We start from the raw sequence: 15755 nt of genomic DNA, 5'->3' as shown, positions 1-15755 counted from the left end.
ACATCACAAAGAATGACTTGTTGCAGACCTGATGGCAGTCAACATTCCTGAGAGTACCTCACAGACGTCTACAGACTCAACCAAGAACTCTCAGAGCTGAAGCCACAACCTGGACTGGAACCAACTGCCTCTAAGGCTGTTTTCAGAATGCTACAAGTACATCATCAGCTGAGATAGCTTTTCAGGGAAGCACACTGAGTCCATTTTCCTGTTTCAGTAGAATCCAGGCGCTCCGTTGTTCAGCCTCAGCAGCAGTTGGACCTCCTCTTGGGTTTGTGATCGGCTTCTGTGCTGTCTGTGATCCCTGAAAGCAACACAAACATCCCTTTAAGTTGTGTCAGCACATAAAACCACCAGAACCTGCAATCACAGCCATGAGGGTTGGACCCTGAGGGTTGGACCCTGAGGTTGGACCCTGAGGGTTGGACCCTGAGGTTGGACCCTGAGGTTGGACCCTGAGGTTTGGACCCTGAGGTTGGACCCTGAGGGTTGGACCCTGAGGTTGGACCCTGAGGTTGGACCCTGAGGGTTGGACCCTGAGGTTTGGACCCTGAGGTTGGACCCTGAGGGTTGGACCCTGACCCTGAGGTTGGACCCTGAGGGTTGGACCCTGACCCTGAGGTTGGACCCTGAGGGTTGGACCCTGACCCTGAGGGTTGGACCCTGAGGGTTGGACCCTGAGGCTAATAAATCAGCATCATTTTCACTGTGGAACAACAGTTTCTGCACATTTTGAACTGAGTCTGACTTTGAGTCTGAACTGAGTCTGAGTCTGAACTCAGTCTGAGTCTGAGTCCGAACTGAGTCTGAGTCTGAACTGAGTCTGAGCTGAACTGAGTCTGAACTGAGTCTGAGTCCGAACTGAGTCTGAGTCTGAACTGAGTTTGAGTCTGAACTGAGTCTGAGCTGAAATGAGTCTGAACTGAGTCTGAGCTGAAATGAGTCTGAGCTGAACTGAGTCTGAGTCCGAACTGAGTCTGAGTCCGAACTGAGTCTGAGTCCGAACTGAGTCTGAACTGAGTCTGAGTCTGAGCTGAACTGAGTCTGAGCTGAGTCTGAGCCCGAACTGAGTCTGAGTCTGAACTGAGTCTGAGTCCGAACTGAGTCTGAGTCTGAGTCTGAGTCTGAGTCTGAACTGAGTCCGAACTGAGTCTGAGTCTGAACTGAGTCTGAGCTGAACTGAGTCTGAACTGAGTCTGAGCTGAGTCTGAGTCTGAACTGAGTCTGAGTCTGAACTGAGTCTGAGTCTGAGCTGAACTGAGTCTGAACTGAGTCTGAGCTGAGTCTGAGCTGAGTCTGAGTCTGAACTGAGTCTGAGTCTGAACTGAGTCTGAGTCTGAGCTGAGTCTGAGTCTGAGCTGAGCTAAACTGAGTCTGAGCTAAACTGAGTCTGAGTCTGAACTGAGTCTGAGTCTGAGCTGAGCTGAGTCTGAACTGAGTCTGAGTCCGAACTGAGTCTGAGCTGAACTGAGTCTGAACTGAGTCTGAGTCCGAACTGAGTCTGAGCTGAACTGAGTCTGAACTGAGTCTGAGTCTGAACTGAGTCTGAGTCCGAACTGAGTCTGAGTCTGAACTGAGTCTGAGTCCGAACTGAGTCTGAGTCTGAACTGAGTCTGAGTCCGAACTGAGTCTGAGTCTGAACTGAGTCTGAGTCCGAACTGAGTCTGAGCTGAACTGAGTCTGAACTGAGTCTGAGTCCGAACTGAGTCTGAGTCTGAACTGAGTCTGAGTTTGAACTGAGTCTGAGTCCGAACTGAGTCCGAACTGAGTCTGAGTCTGAACTGAGTCTGAACTGAGTCTGAGCTGAACTGAGTCTGAGTCTGAGTCTGAACTGAGTCTGAGCTGAACTGAGTCTGAACCGAACTGAGTCTGAACTGAGTCTGAGTCCGAACTGAGTCTGAGTCCGAACTGAGTCTGAGTCCGAACTGAGTCTGAGTCTGAACTGAGTCTGAGTTTGAACTGAGTCTGAGTCTGAACTGAGTCTGAACTGAGTCTGAGTCTGAACTGAGTCTGAGTCTGAGCTGAGTCTGAACTGAGTCTGAGTCCGAACTGAGTCTGAGCTGAACTGAGTCTGAACTGAGTCTGAGTCCGAACTGAGTCTGAGCTGAACTGAGTCTGAACCGAACTGAGTCTGAACTGAGTCTGAGTCCGAACTGAGTCTGAGTCTGAACTGAGTCTGAGTCCGAACTGAGTCTGAGTCTGAACTGAGTCTGAGTCCGAACTGAGTCTGAGTCTGAACTGAGTCTGAGTCCGAACTGAGTCTGAACTGAGTCTGAGTCCGAACTGAGTCTGAGTCTGAGTCTGAACTGAGTCTGAGTCCGAACTGAGTCTGAGTCTGAACTGAGTCTGAGTTTGAACTGAGTCTGAGTCCGAACTGAGTCTGAGTCTGAACTGAGTCTGAACTGAGTCTGAGCTGAACTGAGTCTGAGTCTGAGTCTGAACTGAGTCTGAACTGAGTCTGAGTCTGAACTGAGTCTGAGTCCGAACTGAGTCTGAGTCTGAGTCTGAACTGAGTCTGAGTCCGAACTGAGTCTGAGTCTGAGTCTGAACTGAGTCTGAGTCCGAACTGAGTCTGAGTCTGAACTGAGTCTGAGTCTGAACTGAGTCTGAGTCTGAACTGAGTCTGAACTGAGTCTGAGTCTGAGTCTGAGTCTGAGTCCGAACTGAGTCTGAGTCTGAACTGAGTCTGAGTCTGAGTCTGAGTCTGAGTCTGAACTGAGTCTGAGTCCGAACTGAGTCTGAGTCTGAACTGAGTCTGAGTTTGAACTGAGTCTGAGTCCGAACTGAGTCTGAGTCTGAACTGAGTCTGAACTGAGTCTGAGCTGAACTGAGTCTGAGTCTGAGTCTGAACTGAGTCTGAACTGAGTCTGAGTCTGAACTGAGTCTGAGTCCGAACTGAGTCTGAGTCTGAACTGAGTCTGAGTCCGAACTGAGTCTGAGTCCGAACTGAGTCTGAGTCTGAACTGAGTCTGAGTCCGAACTGAGTCTGAGCTGAACTGAGTCTGAACTGAGTCTGAGTCTGAACTGAGTCTGAGTCCGAACTGAGTCTGAGTCTGAACTGAGTCTGAGTCCGAACTGAGTCTGAGTCTGAACTGAGTCTGAGTCCGAACTGAGTCTGAGTCTGAACTGAGTCTGAGTCCGAACTGAGTCTGAGCTGAACTGAGTCTGAACTGAGTCTGAGTCCGAACTGAGTCTGAGTCTGAACTGAGTCTGAGTTTGAACTGAGTCTGAGTCCGAACTGAGTCCGAACTGAGTCTGAGTCTGAACTGAGTCTGAACTGAGTCTGAGCTGAACTGAGTCTGAGTCTGAGTCTGAACTGAGTCTGAGCTGAACTGAGTCTGAACCGAACTGAGTCTGAACTGAGTCTGAGTCCGAACTGAGTCTGAGTCCGAACTGAGTCTGAGTCCGAACTGAGTCTGAGTCTGAACTGAGTCTGAGTTTGAACTGAGTCTGAGTCTGAACTGAGTCTGAACTGAGTCTGAGTCTGAACTGAGTCTGAGTCTGAGCTGAGTCTGAACTGAGTCTGAGTCCGAACTGAGTCTGAGCTGAACTGAGTCTGAACTGAGTCTGAGTCCGAACTGAGTCTGAGCTGAACTGAGTCTGAACCGAACTGAGTCTGAACTGAGTCTGAGTCCGAACTGAGTCTGAGTCTGAACTGAGTCTGAGTCCGAACTGAGTCTGAGTCTGAACTGAGTCTGAGTCCGAACTGAGTCTGAGTCTGAACTGAGTCTGAGTCCGAACTGAGTCTGAACTGAGTCTGAGTCCGAACTGAGTCTGAGTCTGAACTGAGTCTGAGTCCGAACTGAGTCTGAGTCTGAACTGAGTCTGAGTTTGAACTGAGTCTGAGTCCGAACTGAGTCTGAGTCTGAACTGAGTCTGAACTGAGTCTGAGCTGAACTGAGTCTGAGTCTGAGTCTGAACTGAGTCTGAACTGAGTCTGAGTCTGAACTGAGTCTGAGTCCGAACTGAGTCTGAGTCTGAGTCTGAACTGAGTCTGAGTCCGAACTGAGTCTGAGTCTGAGTCTGAACTGAGTCTGAGTCCGAACTGAGTCTGAGTCTGAACTGAGTCTGAGTCTGAACTGAGTCTGAGTCTGAACTGAGTCTGAACTGAGTCTGAGTCTGAGTCTGAGTCTGAGTCCGAACTGAGTCTGAGTCTGAACTGAGTCTGAGTCTGAGTCTGAACTGAGTCTGAGTCCGAACTGAGTCTGAGTCTGAACTGAGTCTGAGTTTGAACTGAGTCTGAGTCCGAACTGAGTCTGAGTCTGAACTGAGTCTGAACTGAGTCTGAGCTGAACTGAGTCTGAGTCTGAGTCTGAACTGAGTCTGAACTGAGTCTGAGTCTGAACTGAGTCTGAGTCCGAACTGAGTCTGAGTCTGAACTGAGTCTGAGTCCGAACTGAGTCTGAGTCCGAACTGAGTCTGAGTCTGAACTGAGTCTGAGTCCGAACTGAGTCTGAGTCTGAGTCTGAACTGAGTCTGAGTCCGAACTGAGTCTGAGTCTGAACTGAGTCTGAGTCTGAACTGAGTCTGAGTCTGAACTGAGTCTGAACTGAGTCTGAGTCTGAGTCTGAGTCCGAACTGAGTCTGAGTCTGAACTGAGTCTGAGTCTGAGTCTGAGTCTGAGTCTGAACTGAGTCTGAGTCTGAACTGAGTCTGAGTCTGAGCAGCTTTGCTGCGGTGTCATCTTTAACTTCATACGGTAAGAAGCGACTCACTAATAATGTCTTTGATGTGCCGCGTCCCACTTTTCTCAAGCTCAGCCAGAACGTTGGCCTCGAAAGTCAAAGACGCCACGCGTGAGAAGAAGTCTCTGATGCCTTCTCCTGGAACAGAAAACAGCCAGAGAGCACGGTTTGAGACAGAAAACTCCTTCTCTGGACTGGTGACTGGACCGGGTTCATCTCTCACCAGACTTTGCAGACACGGCCCAGTACTCAGCTTTGATTTCCTCAGAGAGTCTGATGGCTTCCTGCTCAATCTGAGCCAACTGATCAGGAGACTGAGGAGCAAAAGAAGCTTTAAAGCTCGACATGTCACAGAAAATTACATTCAGAGCAGCAAAAAGCTAATTATTCATCAGCATTAAGGATTTCAACATAAAAACTGCTGCTGTTCTGCTGCTGTTCTGCAGATGTTCTGCATCTTTTCTGCTGCTGTTCTGCATCTGTTCTGCTGCTGTTCTGCATCTGTTCTGCTGCTGTTCTGCTGCTGTTCTGCTGCTGTTCTGCATCTGTTCTGCTGCTGTTCTGCATCTGTTCTGCTGCTGTTCTGCTGCTGTTCTGCATCTGTTCTGCTGCTGTTCTGCTGCTGTTCTGCATCTGTTCTGCTGCTGTTCTGCTGCTGTTCTGCATCTGTTCTGCTGCTGTTCTGCTGCTGTTCTGCTGGTGTTTTGCATCTGTTCTGCTGCTGTTCTGCATCTGTTCTGCATCTGTTCTGCTGCTGTTCTGCTGCTGTTCTGCATCTGTTCTGCTGCTGTTCTGCATCTGTTCTGCTGCTGTTCTGCTGCTGTTCTGCTGCTGTTCTGCATCTGTTCTGCTGCTGTTCTGCATCTGTTCTGCTGCTGTTCTGCTGCTGTTCTGCATCTGTTCTGCTGCTGTTCTGCATCTGTTCTGCTGCTGTTCTGCTGCTGTTCTGCTGCTGTTCTGCATCTGTTCTGCTGCTGTTCTGCATCTGTTCTGCTGCTGTTCTGCTGCTGTTCTGCATCTGTTCTGCTGCTGTTCTGCTGCTGTTCTGCATCTGTTCTGCTGCTGTTCTGCTGCTGTTCTGCATCTGTTCTGCTGCTGTTCTGCATCTGTTCTGCTGCTGTTCTGCATCTGTTCTGCTGCTGTTCTGCTGCTGTTCTGCATCTGTTCTGCTGCTGTTCTGCTGCTGTTCTGCATCTGTTCTGCTGCTGTTCTGCTGCTGTTCTGCATCTGTTCTGCTGCTGTTCTGCATCTGTTCTGCTGCTGTTCTGCATCTGTTCTGCTGCTGTTCTGCTGCTGTTCTGCTGCTGTTCTGCTGCTGTTCTGCTGCTGTTCTGCTGCTGTTCTGCTGCTGTTCTGCATCTGTTCTTCCTCGGTTCTAACTGGGCAGAAAGTCACCAAAGTGGTTTCTTTCCTTTAAAGGGAACTGGATCAGTATGAAGGAACCTGAACTCTCATTAAAAACATTAAAATCTGGTGTTTAAATCGGTGAAAATGGGACATGAAAAGCAGCTAAAGGTGGAATGTTTAAGCGACTCTTCTCTGTTCCACAGAGCGTCGGGTCTCTGCTCGACTTTCATCGTTTCATCGTGGGTCAACGGTCCAAATTCCCTGAACTCTTCTACTCTTTCTTTCCAGTTTGTTAAATGTTTTCACAGCATTTGAATCTTTCATGAATTTCACCCACGCTGAGGTCCTTCTTGGTGCCAACGAGGAAAAGCAGAACGCTGGACGGGTCGTTTTCCTTCATGGCGTCCTCCAGCCACTGCCTGCAGACGCCACAGAAGAACCCGTTACCACAGAAGAACCCGTTACCACAGAAGAACCCGTTACCACAGAAAAGGCTTTTAAAGGAGTAACGAGTGCATGTGAGGATCACCCACCTGGCATGAACTAATGAGTTCTCACTGCTCAGGTCGAACACCACTATGATGGCTGGGGAGGCATGGAGAGACAGCAGGTGTGAAAACTTGAACCAGTCAAAGCAATAAAGGAAGAGCTCAGCTCACCTTGGGCTCCTCGGTAATATGTGGAAGCGATGCACTTGAACCGCTCCTGTCCCGCTGTGTCCCACCTGAAACACAACCTGAGCGTAAAGTGGGCTGAAGACATAATGATCAGTTATTATGGTAATTAACAGTTATTATGGTAATTAACAGTTATTATGGTAATTATCAGTTATTATGGTAATTATCAGTTATTATGGTAATTATCAGTTATTATCATAATTAACAGTTATTATCATAATTAACAGTTATTATCATAATTAACCGTTATTATCATAATTATCAGTTATTATCATAATTATCAGTTATTATCATAATTATCAGTTATTATGGTAATTAACCGTTATTATCATAATTAACCGTTATTATCATAATTAACAGTTATTATCATAATTAACAGTTATTATCATAATTATCAGTTATTATCATAATTATCAGTTATTATGGTAATTATCAGTTATTATGGTAATTATCAGTTATTATCATAATTAACAGTTATTATCATAATTAACAGTTATTATCATAATTATCAGTTATTATCATAATTATCAGTTATTATCATAATTATCAGTTATTATCATAATTATCAGCTGTTTTCAGTAAGACTCAGAAGCTGCAGGCAGAGCTGAGAAGTACTTTAGTCCAACTTTAACTGTTCAACCAGGTTAATTGAGTTTGTCCAGCCTCACAATCAGTCTAATTAAGCCCTCATTACGTTCCCCCAGTGATTAGAATCGGTTTAATGCTGCAGTCATGCTCACAGCTGCAAGCTGAAGGGAACACCGATCACTTCGAATCGCTCCATCTCGAAATCCACCCCGATGGTTGCTTTGTAGTTCTTACTGAAAGCACCTTTGCAGAACCTCAAAAGACACAGAAAACAGTTTATTTTTCCTTAATAAAAGATCATTAATGCAGGTTTGTGTCTTAAAGCTGTTTTATCACTTTAACCCTTCGGTGACCTTTATTATCACGTTTTTATGGAAGAACATTAAAGTTGAAATCCAACGAGCACCTCACCTGCTGATCAGACACGTTTTCCCCACTGCCACGTCCCCCACCACGATGACCTTGGCGAGGTTGAAGCTGGCGACAGAGAGCCAAGGCTGTGATTGGTCGTGAAACAACAACCTAACTGCAGGTTAGAAAACATCTACATTTAAAGCTTAAACAGCTGATGAGACTCAGCAGGAGCCACAGCAGGCCGGGAATTTCCTGCCTTCACCTGCTGCTGCTCCCCATAACTTTCTGTTACTCCTCATTCAAGATGACGCTCTCTTTCTTTTTTTATTCTCACTCAACCCACAAAGCCGAGAAAGGAAACAATTAATGTCCTCCAAGTTTGCCTGAAATAGATCAAAAGTCTTTTATATGTAACATTGTGTTGTAAAAGTAAAAATAAGGACCACAAACAGAAGCTATCTGAGCTGCTTTCAACACAAAAAGCTAAAAATATCGAGCTGCTTAGATAAAAACTGCTGGTTTCTTCTATTTTTAACAACTTTTTCTCAGAGCACTGATTTAGAAGAAGAAAAGAAACATTTACAGAGCTGGCAGAGCGATCTTTACCATGAAAACAGAACAATATACACCGGAGATGAACAGCTGTAACTTTCTGTTGGAGGTATTTCAACCACTGGAATGAGCTCCATGAACAGTTTTAATGCCAGTCCTGCCTCATGACTTCGGTCCTTTGAGAGAAAACAGTTTTCTACCTGAGCAAAGGTTTCTCCTGATGATAGGAGTGAATCAAACGACTGTATTTTGTGTTCGTGTGGAGCTCAATGAATGAACAAATCTTCACAAATAACAGGCGATGGCTCAGAGCTGGAATTATGTCACATATAGAGCAGCAGAAACCCTGTGAGGCTGGAAACTGCTTATTGTTCTGCGCCACAGATGTTGAACTCCGGTAAACTCCACCAGAGGTTATGTGGCGTCTTCTGCCATTTTGGCGGATCAGAGCTTCTGAAAGCTGTTTAAGCTTTAAATGTTTTCTGGTTCCACATCTGTGTGTGGTGCTGGCTGTCTTGGTATCTTGGGAGCTCTTGGAAAACAGAATCTGAAGAGCAACATTTTCCCAGTTAAATGACGGTGAAACAGAAGTGGAATTTAAAAAATGCTGTCCTGCTCCTCTGCTTCAGACACGTATCACTCCCCGCCAAAATCTAGTCCCTGACCGGGCCTCTTTTAAAACTGAGACCATAAGTTCTTCAGCGAGATCCTCCACAGGAATTCAGACAGAATGTGTTTGTTTTGTTCTTTTTCATGTGATTTACAAGATCTGTCTTATCTTTAAATAGACCGCCGGAAAAATGCGGTCCGATGCGGTGGGTTTGGAAGATGTGTATCAGCTGACTGAGCAGACATAGCATGAAATAAAGGTCCCTGTCAGAACTAATTGGTTTAGCCCAAACACTTCTCTCAGTGTGCAGCCAGATGGGAGGCAGAGTTTTCCTTAATAATCCTCGTGCTTTCTCACCTCATAGCATCCGTCTTCTGGGCCTGGCACACGGCCTTCACCTGAGGGTGGAAGCCTTCTTTGGTGTGGAGAGCTGCATTTGGACTGAAACACTGAAAGAAAGCAGGGAACCAAAGGGTCAGAAACCGCAGAAAAGAGGCAACAATGATCCAAGCTACAGCTGCAAGTTGGTGAAACTTTCTCAGCTTTGTCCAGTTTAAAATAGCCTCAACATCAATAGTAACATTGTTAGCTGTAATTGCATTACAGCGCGCATTTACAGCAGCGGCTGTGTTTGAAATAAGCTGCGAGATCCCTCCACATTCTGCTTAAATAAGAAGGATGACATAACCTAAACCAGAAAGAGTTAGAATATTATATCTGCTGAGAAAAAGGATGAATTCTTACAGAAGAGGCTGTACTTTGGGATGTTGGTGCTTTTTGTCTCAGTAAAATTCCACAGTTCTTATTGGATTAAAGTCTTTGACCTGCCTTCCTAAATCATTAACTTAATTCTTCTTTAACCATTGTGTGACTAAAACTCATTTGAGTTGTTCTCTTCCTGTTTTGCCCATTTTTCCATCTGAACCATCTTTTACAAAAGAGAACAAATTGATATTATGATCCTCATCATCTGGGCTTTGGTTGCCTTTTATGATTTAGATGTTAATGAGAAACATTTACCAGTTTTTGGCCATTTTGAAGCAGACTTTATAGACCCTGGGAGAAATAAAACACTGCTTTGGGGATCTGATCTGACCTGTTAAATGACACAACTCCAAGCTGTTTGAGATGCTGGAACCCAGAAAAGTCATGGTGCTGCCACCACCGTGTTTCAGTGACTTTTTGTTTGAAATATAAAGCAATAAATTAATAAATAAAGCTCGTTTTGAATGTGATGCCCAGAAGACATCTTTTAAAAAGTGGAATAATATTATCTTTGTTTTCTTTTACTGCTTTTGGGACGGCGCTGATGATGGTTCTGGGCATATTGTAAGATTTCACGTCTTTAAATGGCTCCACTGACCTTTGGGAGGTGGGAGATGACGCGGTCCTTCTTCACAGGCGGCAACATGCTGCAGCAGTCGGTTAATATCACATGGACAGACACGCATTCAAGTCCACACTTTCACTGCCACAAGTACACTCCTCATTCAAGATGACGCTCTCTTTCTTTTTTTATTCTCACTCAACCCACAAAGCCGAGAAAGGAAACAATTAATGTCCTCCAAGTTTGCCTGAAATAGATCAAAAGTCTTTTATATGTAACATTGTGTTGTAAAAGTAAAAATAAGGACCACAAACAGAAGCTATCTGAGCTGATTTCAACACAAAAAGCTAAAAATGTCGAGCTGCTTAGATAAAAACTGCTGGTTTCTTCTATTTTTAACAACTTTTTCTCAGAGCACTGATTTAGAAGAAGAAAAGAAACATTTACAGAGCTGGCAGAGCGATCTTTACCATGAAAACAGAACAATATACACCGGAGATGAACAGCTGTACCTGGAGCAGATTCAAGGCGCGGGTCGGGAGCTTTGTCCGCAGTTTGCCACTGAAACAGAAGCACGCGCTCCTCAGGCAACATTCACACACAGCAGCAGACTCACAAACTGGCGCTTCATGCCCTTTGAGGGATTTAAGTGAAGAGAACCAGCGTCAAAGCGAGCCGTCAAACAGCGCCACCTGCCGTCTCAGAGCTTTCTAAAATGGTAGATTTTTAACTAAACTCAAGTATTCATCCAGAGGTGGCCGAACGCGCGCCTTTATTTGGTTATTCTTTAGAGAAATAAAGCAGGTACTGTTTTAAAATGCTCGTTTTATCTGATCTGTGTCTTTCAGGTCGCTGAAAAAAATCGTATCGTCTCTTAAACCTTCTCTGGATTCTTTTGAGTAAAACTACTGACCTAATCCACTGCGTTGCCAAGGTTACACTATGATAATCGATTTGTATTATTTAGTAGGTCCAAACTGTTGTACCTTATGAGTTGTATTACTTTTCTCTGTAAAAATCTAACAACTTTTTTGAAGGGGAATTACTCCCGTTTTACAAGTTAATCATTAAGAAATAAGCAAATGAAAATACGCACAGCATCCCTTAACCTACCGGGACGTCCAGGAGGCGTTTTCCTTATTTTGTATGAGCTTCATATTGCTGCTGTTTTGATTAGAATATTTCTCTTGAATAATTTCTCAATCATTCAGAAATAGATTTGATTTTTTCACGTTTTTTAAGATCTGATCGGCGCTGATTACAACTATCTGCTGCTTATTATCTAACAGTGTAATCCTGACCCTGTGCGACCTATGATACGCGCTGTGGTGCAGAATAGGGAGCTTTCTTGTTTTTTACAAGTAGTTGACCAAGTATATTCAGTTAAACTTATTTCCGGTCATTTCAGTCCAAACTCTTTCCCTAATAAAATTACTCTGACGTGTCTGAAAGCTTTAAAAACAAGTTTGATCTTTTTTATTATTATTATTTTAGTTCCTTCAGGTAAAGGTATTCTTCGAGATTTACAATAAACTCCTAAAACGTTTAGGCTAAAAGTTTAACAAAAGTAAATCGTTCCCGCGACTTTATGTGAGACAACTGGAACGAAGTCACGACGGTCTCGTTCTCAGCCAATGAGCGTCTTTAACGTCAATGTTACGCGCAAGGACTAGTATTAATGACGTCATATTACCGCGACGGTCAGAGTTTAAAAGGGAGCCCGTCCTCGTCGTCGGTCCTTTCAGCTTCAACCTGGCTCCTTGCTGTGTGGCCTGACTGGTCTCTCTTGTAATTTGTTAGGAGCATTTAGCAAATATGGGTCACCAGCTTACTTTTAAAGCAAAACGTGCACGTTCATGCTTCCTTTTAAGTGAATTAAATTTAAACATCGGATAGCTGCAGTTTAGCGTCGCTGTGTGAAGATGGGCCTCATTCAGCCACGTGGAGAGGACGGTGGCGTCTGGGCTCTCTGGACATGAGTTTTACGACAAATACTCAAAGGTTAGACTATTTTCTTTTTGTCTTTGTTTTTTAACACAGATTTTAAGTTCTTTTGTTGCTCAAACGAGCTGCATTTAACCAGGTTTGGTGCTGATTGTTACTAGTGTCGCATTTCAGTGGCTTTTACTTTACGTTTACTTAGTTTGTGGCTGATTTTTGTGTATTTAAAATGGATTAGATCTGAACTGAGCCATGAAATTGTACTGAGGTTTTCTGCACTGCTCTTCCTATAGCAGCTACATTACAGATGAACGGTGGCCTCAGGTGAACCTTATTTAATCCTGGTTTTAAATCGCTGCTTTATGTGCGTTTCCCTTCAGGTGTGAGTCGGAGTGTTTCACACATGAGGAGCATCAGATGTCCTTGTTTTGGGAGGTGAGTAAAAGTGAAGTGTTCTCCGGTTTCTGATGCAGTTGTGTCGGTGATGAAAACTGTGAATAGGAAGTGCCGTCTGATGCGACAACTGACGATGTTATTTCTCACTGTTCTGAGCCTTAAACCTGCTGAATGTGGAGCCGTAAGCTTCCCAGGAAGCATGGACTCATTTTAATCGTAGTTTCTTTTTTTCCACAGACTTAATGGAGCATCGCAGCTCTAAGATTAAGGTTTGTTCTTTTTGGTTTTATAGTCTTAGATGATCCAGTTTTCCTTTAATAGCATTTTCAAATGAAATCTGAACCGAAATGGCTGGAATGACCCTTTAAGGATCTGATTTCTGGCCATGAGGAGCTGCAGAGTTTAACAATGAATGTTCTTCTTCTGCAGCCCGTAAAGCCTGCTGAGGAGGCCAGAGTCTGAGGACTTTCTGCAGCCAGGTGAGCGTGGATCTGCACCAGAACTCAAACTGGCTGCTTCTGTTGTGATGAAACTTAAACTAATGCTGGAATTACCGGCAGATTGTTCAGTGGTGATAATTGGTTTTCTGAGCTCCAAATGGAAGAAACTTGTCTGGACTTGATGGTTCTGCTCAGGTTTGTCCTCCTGAACGTTTTCTCTTATTCCAGCTGGTCGGGACTTGAATGTTTCCTCCTCTGGAGTCTTCTGATCCTGACGTATCGAGCAGCTTTCCTCAGGTAACTGTTGGGCAGCTTTCCTCAGGTAACTGTTGGGCAGCTTTCCTCAGGTAACTGTTGGGCAGCTTTCCTCAGGTAACTGTAACAGAACGCTGCAGCCAGCTGTCGGTCTTTGTTGTGATGAAACCAAACTGAAACGCTGGAATTACCGGCAGATTGTTCAGTGGTGACTCTCGGTTTTCTGAACATTAAATGGCAGCACGATGAGTTGCTCTAAAGCCGCGACTCGCAGCTTAACCTCGGTCTCGTCCTTCAGGGCTGGCGCCGGTCTTCTGGATGTTCGGCGCTTTCACTCCTGGGCCTCAGAGCTGCAGCTGCATCCATGAAAGGAGCCTAACTCACCCCATCCAGTCCCAGGATACAAGTTCAGAATGCAGCAGGCGACCAGTTTTTGAAGATTTTTCTGACCCTGTTGAATGTCTGAAATGTTTCCTACATGTTGAGTTTATTTGTAGAAGTAAATCTACTTTAACTTTGTCTTTTTGCCTGTAAATGATCTGAATCCTTTGTTTTGTCTGACAAATACTTTCCAGAATGATTTTAGAATAAAATATTTAAAGCAAACCTGTTTGACTCTGAAGTTTCTTTCTGTGGAGGGTTAGGGTAACTGGCCCTAACCCAGCTAAAGGGTCATTCTGCAGAGAACAGAGTTACAGCTTCAGCTAAAGGTGAGTTTAAGTTTTAAGGGAACCTAAATGCACTGTTAGACCCTTTTTCTTCTGTGGTTCTTTGTCCACTTCGGCTCCAGATCTGCCTCATAAACCAGAACAGATCAGCTGAACCAGAGCTTCATCCGGGTCAGAATCTGCTCTTGTTCTGGATCTGAGAACGTCTGACGCTCCCCTTCAGTGTGTAATAAGATGTGCAAAATGCAAATTATAATCCATCGCATTACTTTCTTTTGCTCCTTTTATCATTGCTTCAGAAATGTTAACTTTATTACTGTCAGACCCAGAAATAATGCAATATTCTACAAATTACTTTCTGTTGGAGGCAGATGTAAAGCTGCTCAGCATCGAGGGAGCAGAACGAGCTTCTTATGGAGGTGAGTGACACTGAAGAAGCACAGTTGGACTCAAAGGAGCCAAATTAAATGGCAAAGGCATCTGTGAATAACCACAAGTAAAACCAATATTTTAGGATGCTGCCTTATTGAGCCATGGACTGTTTAAATGGGTTTAAAGTTAAATTTGAGCCATCGCCATGGCTACACTCTTTGGCAAGGGGTAAAGCTTCTGATAACCTTTAATAACGAGGTTTGAGGCTGACTTCAGAGCAAGATGTAAAACCTGTTGCAGAAGTTTGTTAAATGTCCTAAAAAAGGCCAAAACAGCTGCTAAAACTGGACTTGGATTCAAAATGGCTGACTTCCTGTTTGATTCAGAACGTGGCTCCAGGAGGCTTTTTGTACCAGTTTAATCCAGATGAATTCAGTGGGTGGGTTGAATTCTTGAAGTTGTTCAGGGGGTGCTCCGGAGGTGTTTTAGCATCAGTTCAGCGCGTGTCCGTCAGCTCACGTGCACAGTCTGGGGACGACTGGATATGAGTCGGATATAATCCTGTTTCATGGTAAAAAAGTATCATGAACGGCTCGACGCTCCGCTGACACACTTTTAAGGGATAAATCTTTGAGAATTTGCATAATTTCCTGTTGTCAGTGGGCGGGGCTACATGTATAGATCTGATCAGGGCCTTAAAGAGATTACAGATGATCTAAACTTGGTGCTGCTCCAATGAGATCTGAGCGATTTATGAGCGATTTGTCCTCCAGTAAAAACTAAGTTTTCTATATAAAGCATCGTGTTGTCTGACCACAGCTGAAGTTGAAGTGCTTCAAAAGGTCAAAGATCAAATGAACCTCCTGTGAAATGGTGACTGAGTACTGACCCAGTTTAAAATCTGAAAAGGAGTTCAAACATCAGGCCTTCATTCATTTTCTGGCCTGTGGGTGAAAGTCGGGGCTGTGGTTCTGTGCTAATGCATTAAAGCAGAAGGTGTTCTTTGGCCACATTCCTTCGGCCCGCTGACCCTGATGCTTACTTGGAAGAACTAAAGTAAAACGGGCTTTTTACTCCGGTGCTGTTCAGATTCCTGGTGCTCGGGTCAGTGTTTCCTATCACTGGACACGGTGCAGCTGATGCCTCGGTACCTGAAGCCTGTCAGCCTCATCAGAGATTCATTTAGAGAATGAGGAACTGAAAAGTGACCGTAAGAAGTAAGAGGAAGGACTTAAATATGGCCTCAGATGAGACGGTGACAGACAATATGTCATTTAGCCGAATACACGGCTTCAGTTTTCCTCCCACTGTGCAACAAGGAAGTGAAGCGGTGGCTCGAAGTGATTCAGCTCTGCAGAGTGTCAGAAACACATAAAACAAATATATAACCCTATCGGTTGAGTATATTTCCTAACCCTAACCCTATCCATAAGAAAATACAAGTGAACTATTGAACTATAATGATAGTTTGGCAGTTTCCTCTTTTTGATGTGACATATCCTGTCAGACTGCAGTATGATAGGTGCTAAAGCACCATGAGAGC

At 44.5% G+C, this 15755-nt stretch overlaps 1 protein-coding gene, 1 long non-coding RNA gene and 3 other non-coding genes across 7 annotated transcripts; 4 read left to right on the top strand and 1 right to left on the bottom strand.

The window, feature by feature from the left end:
• Positions 1-136: 136 nt before the first annotated feature.
• LOC140279678 (ras-related protein Rab-34-like) lies at positions 137-10224 on the bottom strand. The gene is made up of 10 exons (XM_072374839.1): positions 10177-10224; positions 9171-9262; positions 7709-7774; positions 7450-7551; positions 6692-6756; positions 6566-6617; positions 6370-6451; positions 4909-4999; positions 4716-4823; positions 137-304 (listed from the first exon to the last, which is right to left on the bottom strand). The coding sequence occupies exons 1-10, from the start codon at positions 10222-10224 to the stop codon at positions 246-248; spliced, it is 765 nt and encodes a 254-aa protein (XP_072230940.1). The 3' UTR covers positions 137-245.
• A 1630-nt stretch (positions 10225-11854) lies between these two features.
• Positions 11855-13741, top strand: LOC140279639 (uncharacterized). Of its 3 annotated transcripts, none has more exons than XR_011909348.1 (6): positions 11855-12141; positions 12462-12516; positions 12715-12746; positions 12907-12956; positions 13146-13239; positions 13290-13741. It is a non-coding gene; the product is annotated as an uncharacterized lncRNA (long non-coding RNA). The 3 variants fall into 3 exon arrangements; XR_011909349.1 differs by having other exon boundaries at positions 11856-12141; positions 13146-13214; positions 13471-13741; XR_011909347.1 differs by having other exon boundaries at positions 11859-12141; positions 13146-13741.
• Positions 12559-12634, top strand: LOC140280792 (small nucleolar RNA SNORD49). Its single transcript, XR_011909712.1, has one exon. It is a non-coding gene; the product is annotated as a small nucleolar RNA SNORD49 (small nucleolar RNA).
• On the top strand, positions 12999-13069 carry LOC140280796 (small nucleolar RNA SNORD65). The gene has a single exon (XR_011909716.1). It is a non-coding gene; the product is annotated as a small nucleolar RNA SNORD65 (small nucleolar RNA).
• Positions 13330-13401, top strand: LOC140280795 (small nucleolar RNA SNORD65). The gene has a single exon (XR_011909715.1). It is a non-coding gene; the product is annotated as a small nucleolar RNA SNORD65 (small nucleolar RNA).
• Positions 13742-15755: the final 2014 nt, after the last annotated feature.

Source organism: Leuresthes tenuis, unplaced genomic scaffold, assembly GCF_036924035.1.
Source record: "Leuresthes tenuis unplaced genomic scaffold, fLeuTen1.0.hap1 SCAF_21, whole genome shotgun sequence".
Taxonomy (NCBI): Eukaryota; Metazoa; Chordata; class Actinopteri; order Atheriniformes; family Atherinopsidae; genus Leuresthes; species Leuresthes tenuis.
The sequence above is the reverse complement of the archived record's forward strand: the minus strand, read 5'-3'. Positions and strand labels throughout refer to the sequence as shown.

Excerpts from the sequence above, each read along its gene's own strand:
- LOC140279678 (XM_072374839.1), bottom strand. The coding sequence starts at position 10,224 with ATGTTGCCGCCTGTGAAGAAGGACCGCGTCATCTCCCACCTCCCAAAG. Across the intron at positions 7,775-9,170 it reads CAGAAGACGGATGCTATGAG|CTTCAACCTCGCCAAGGTCA; the intron begins GTGAGAAAGCAC and ends CTCTGTCGCCAG. Across the intron at positions 6,757-7,449 it reads GTTCCCTTCAGCTTGCAGCT|GTGGGACACAGCGGGACAGG; the intron begins GTGAGCATGACT and ends GTTGTGTTTCAG.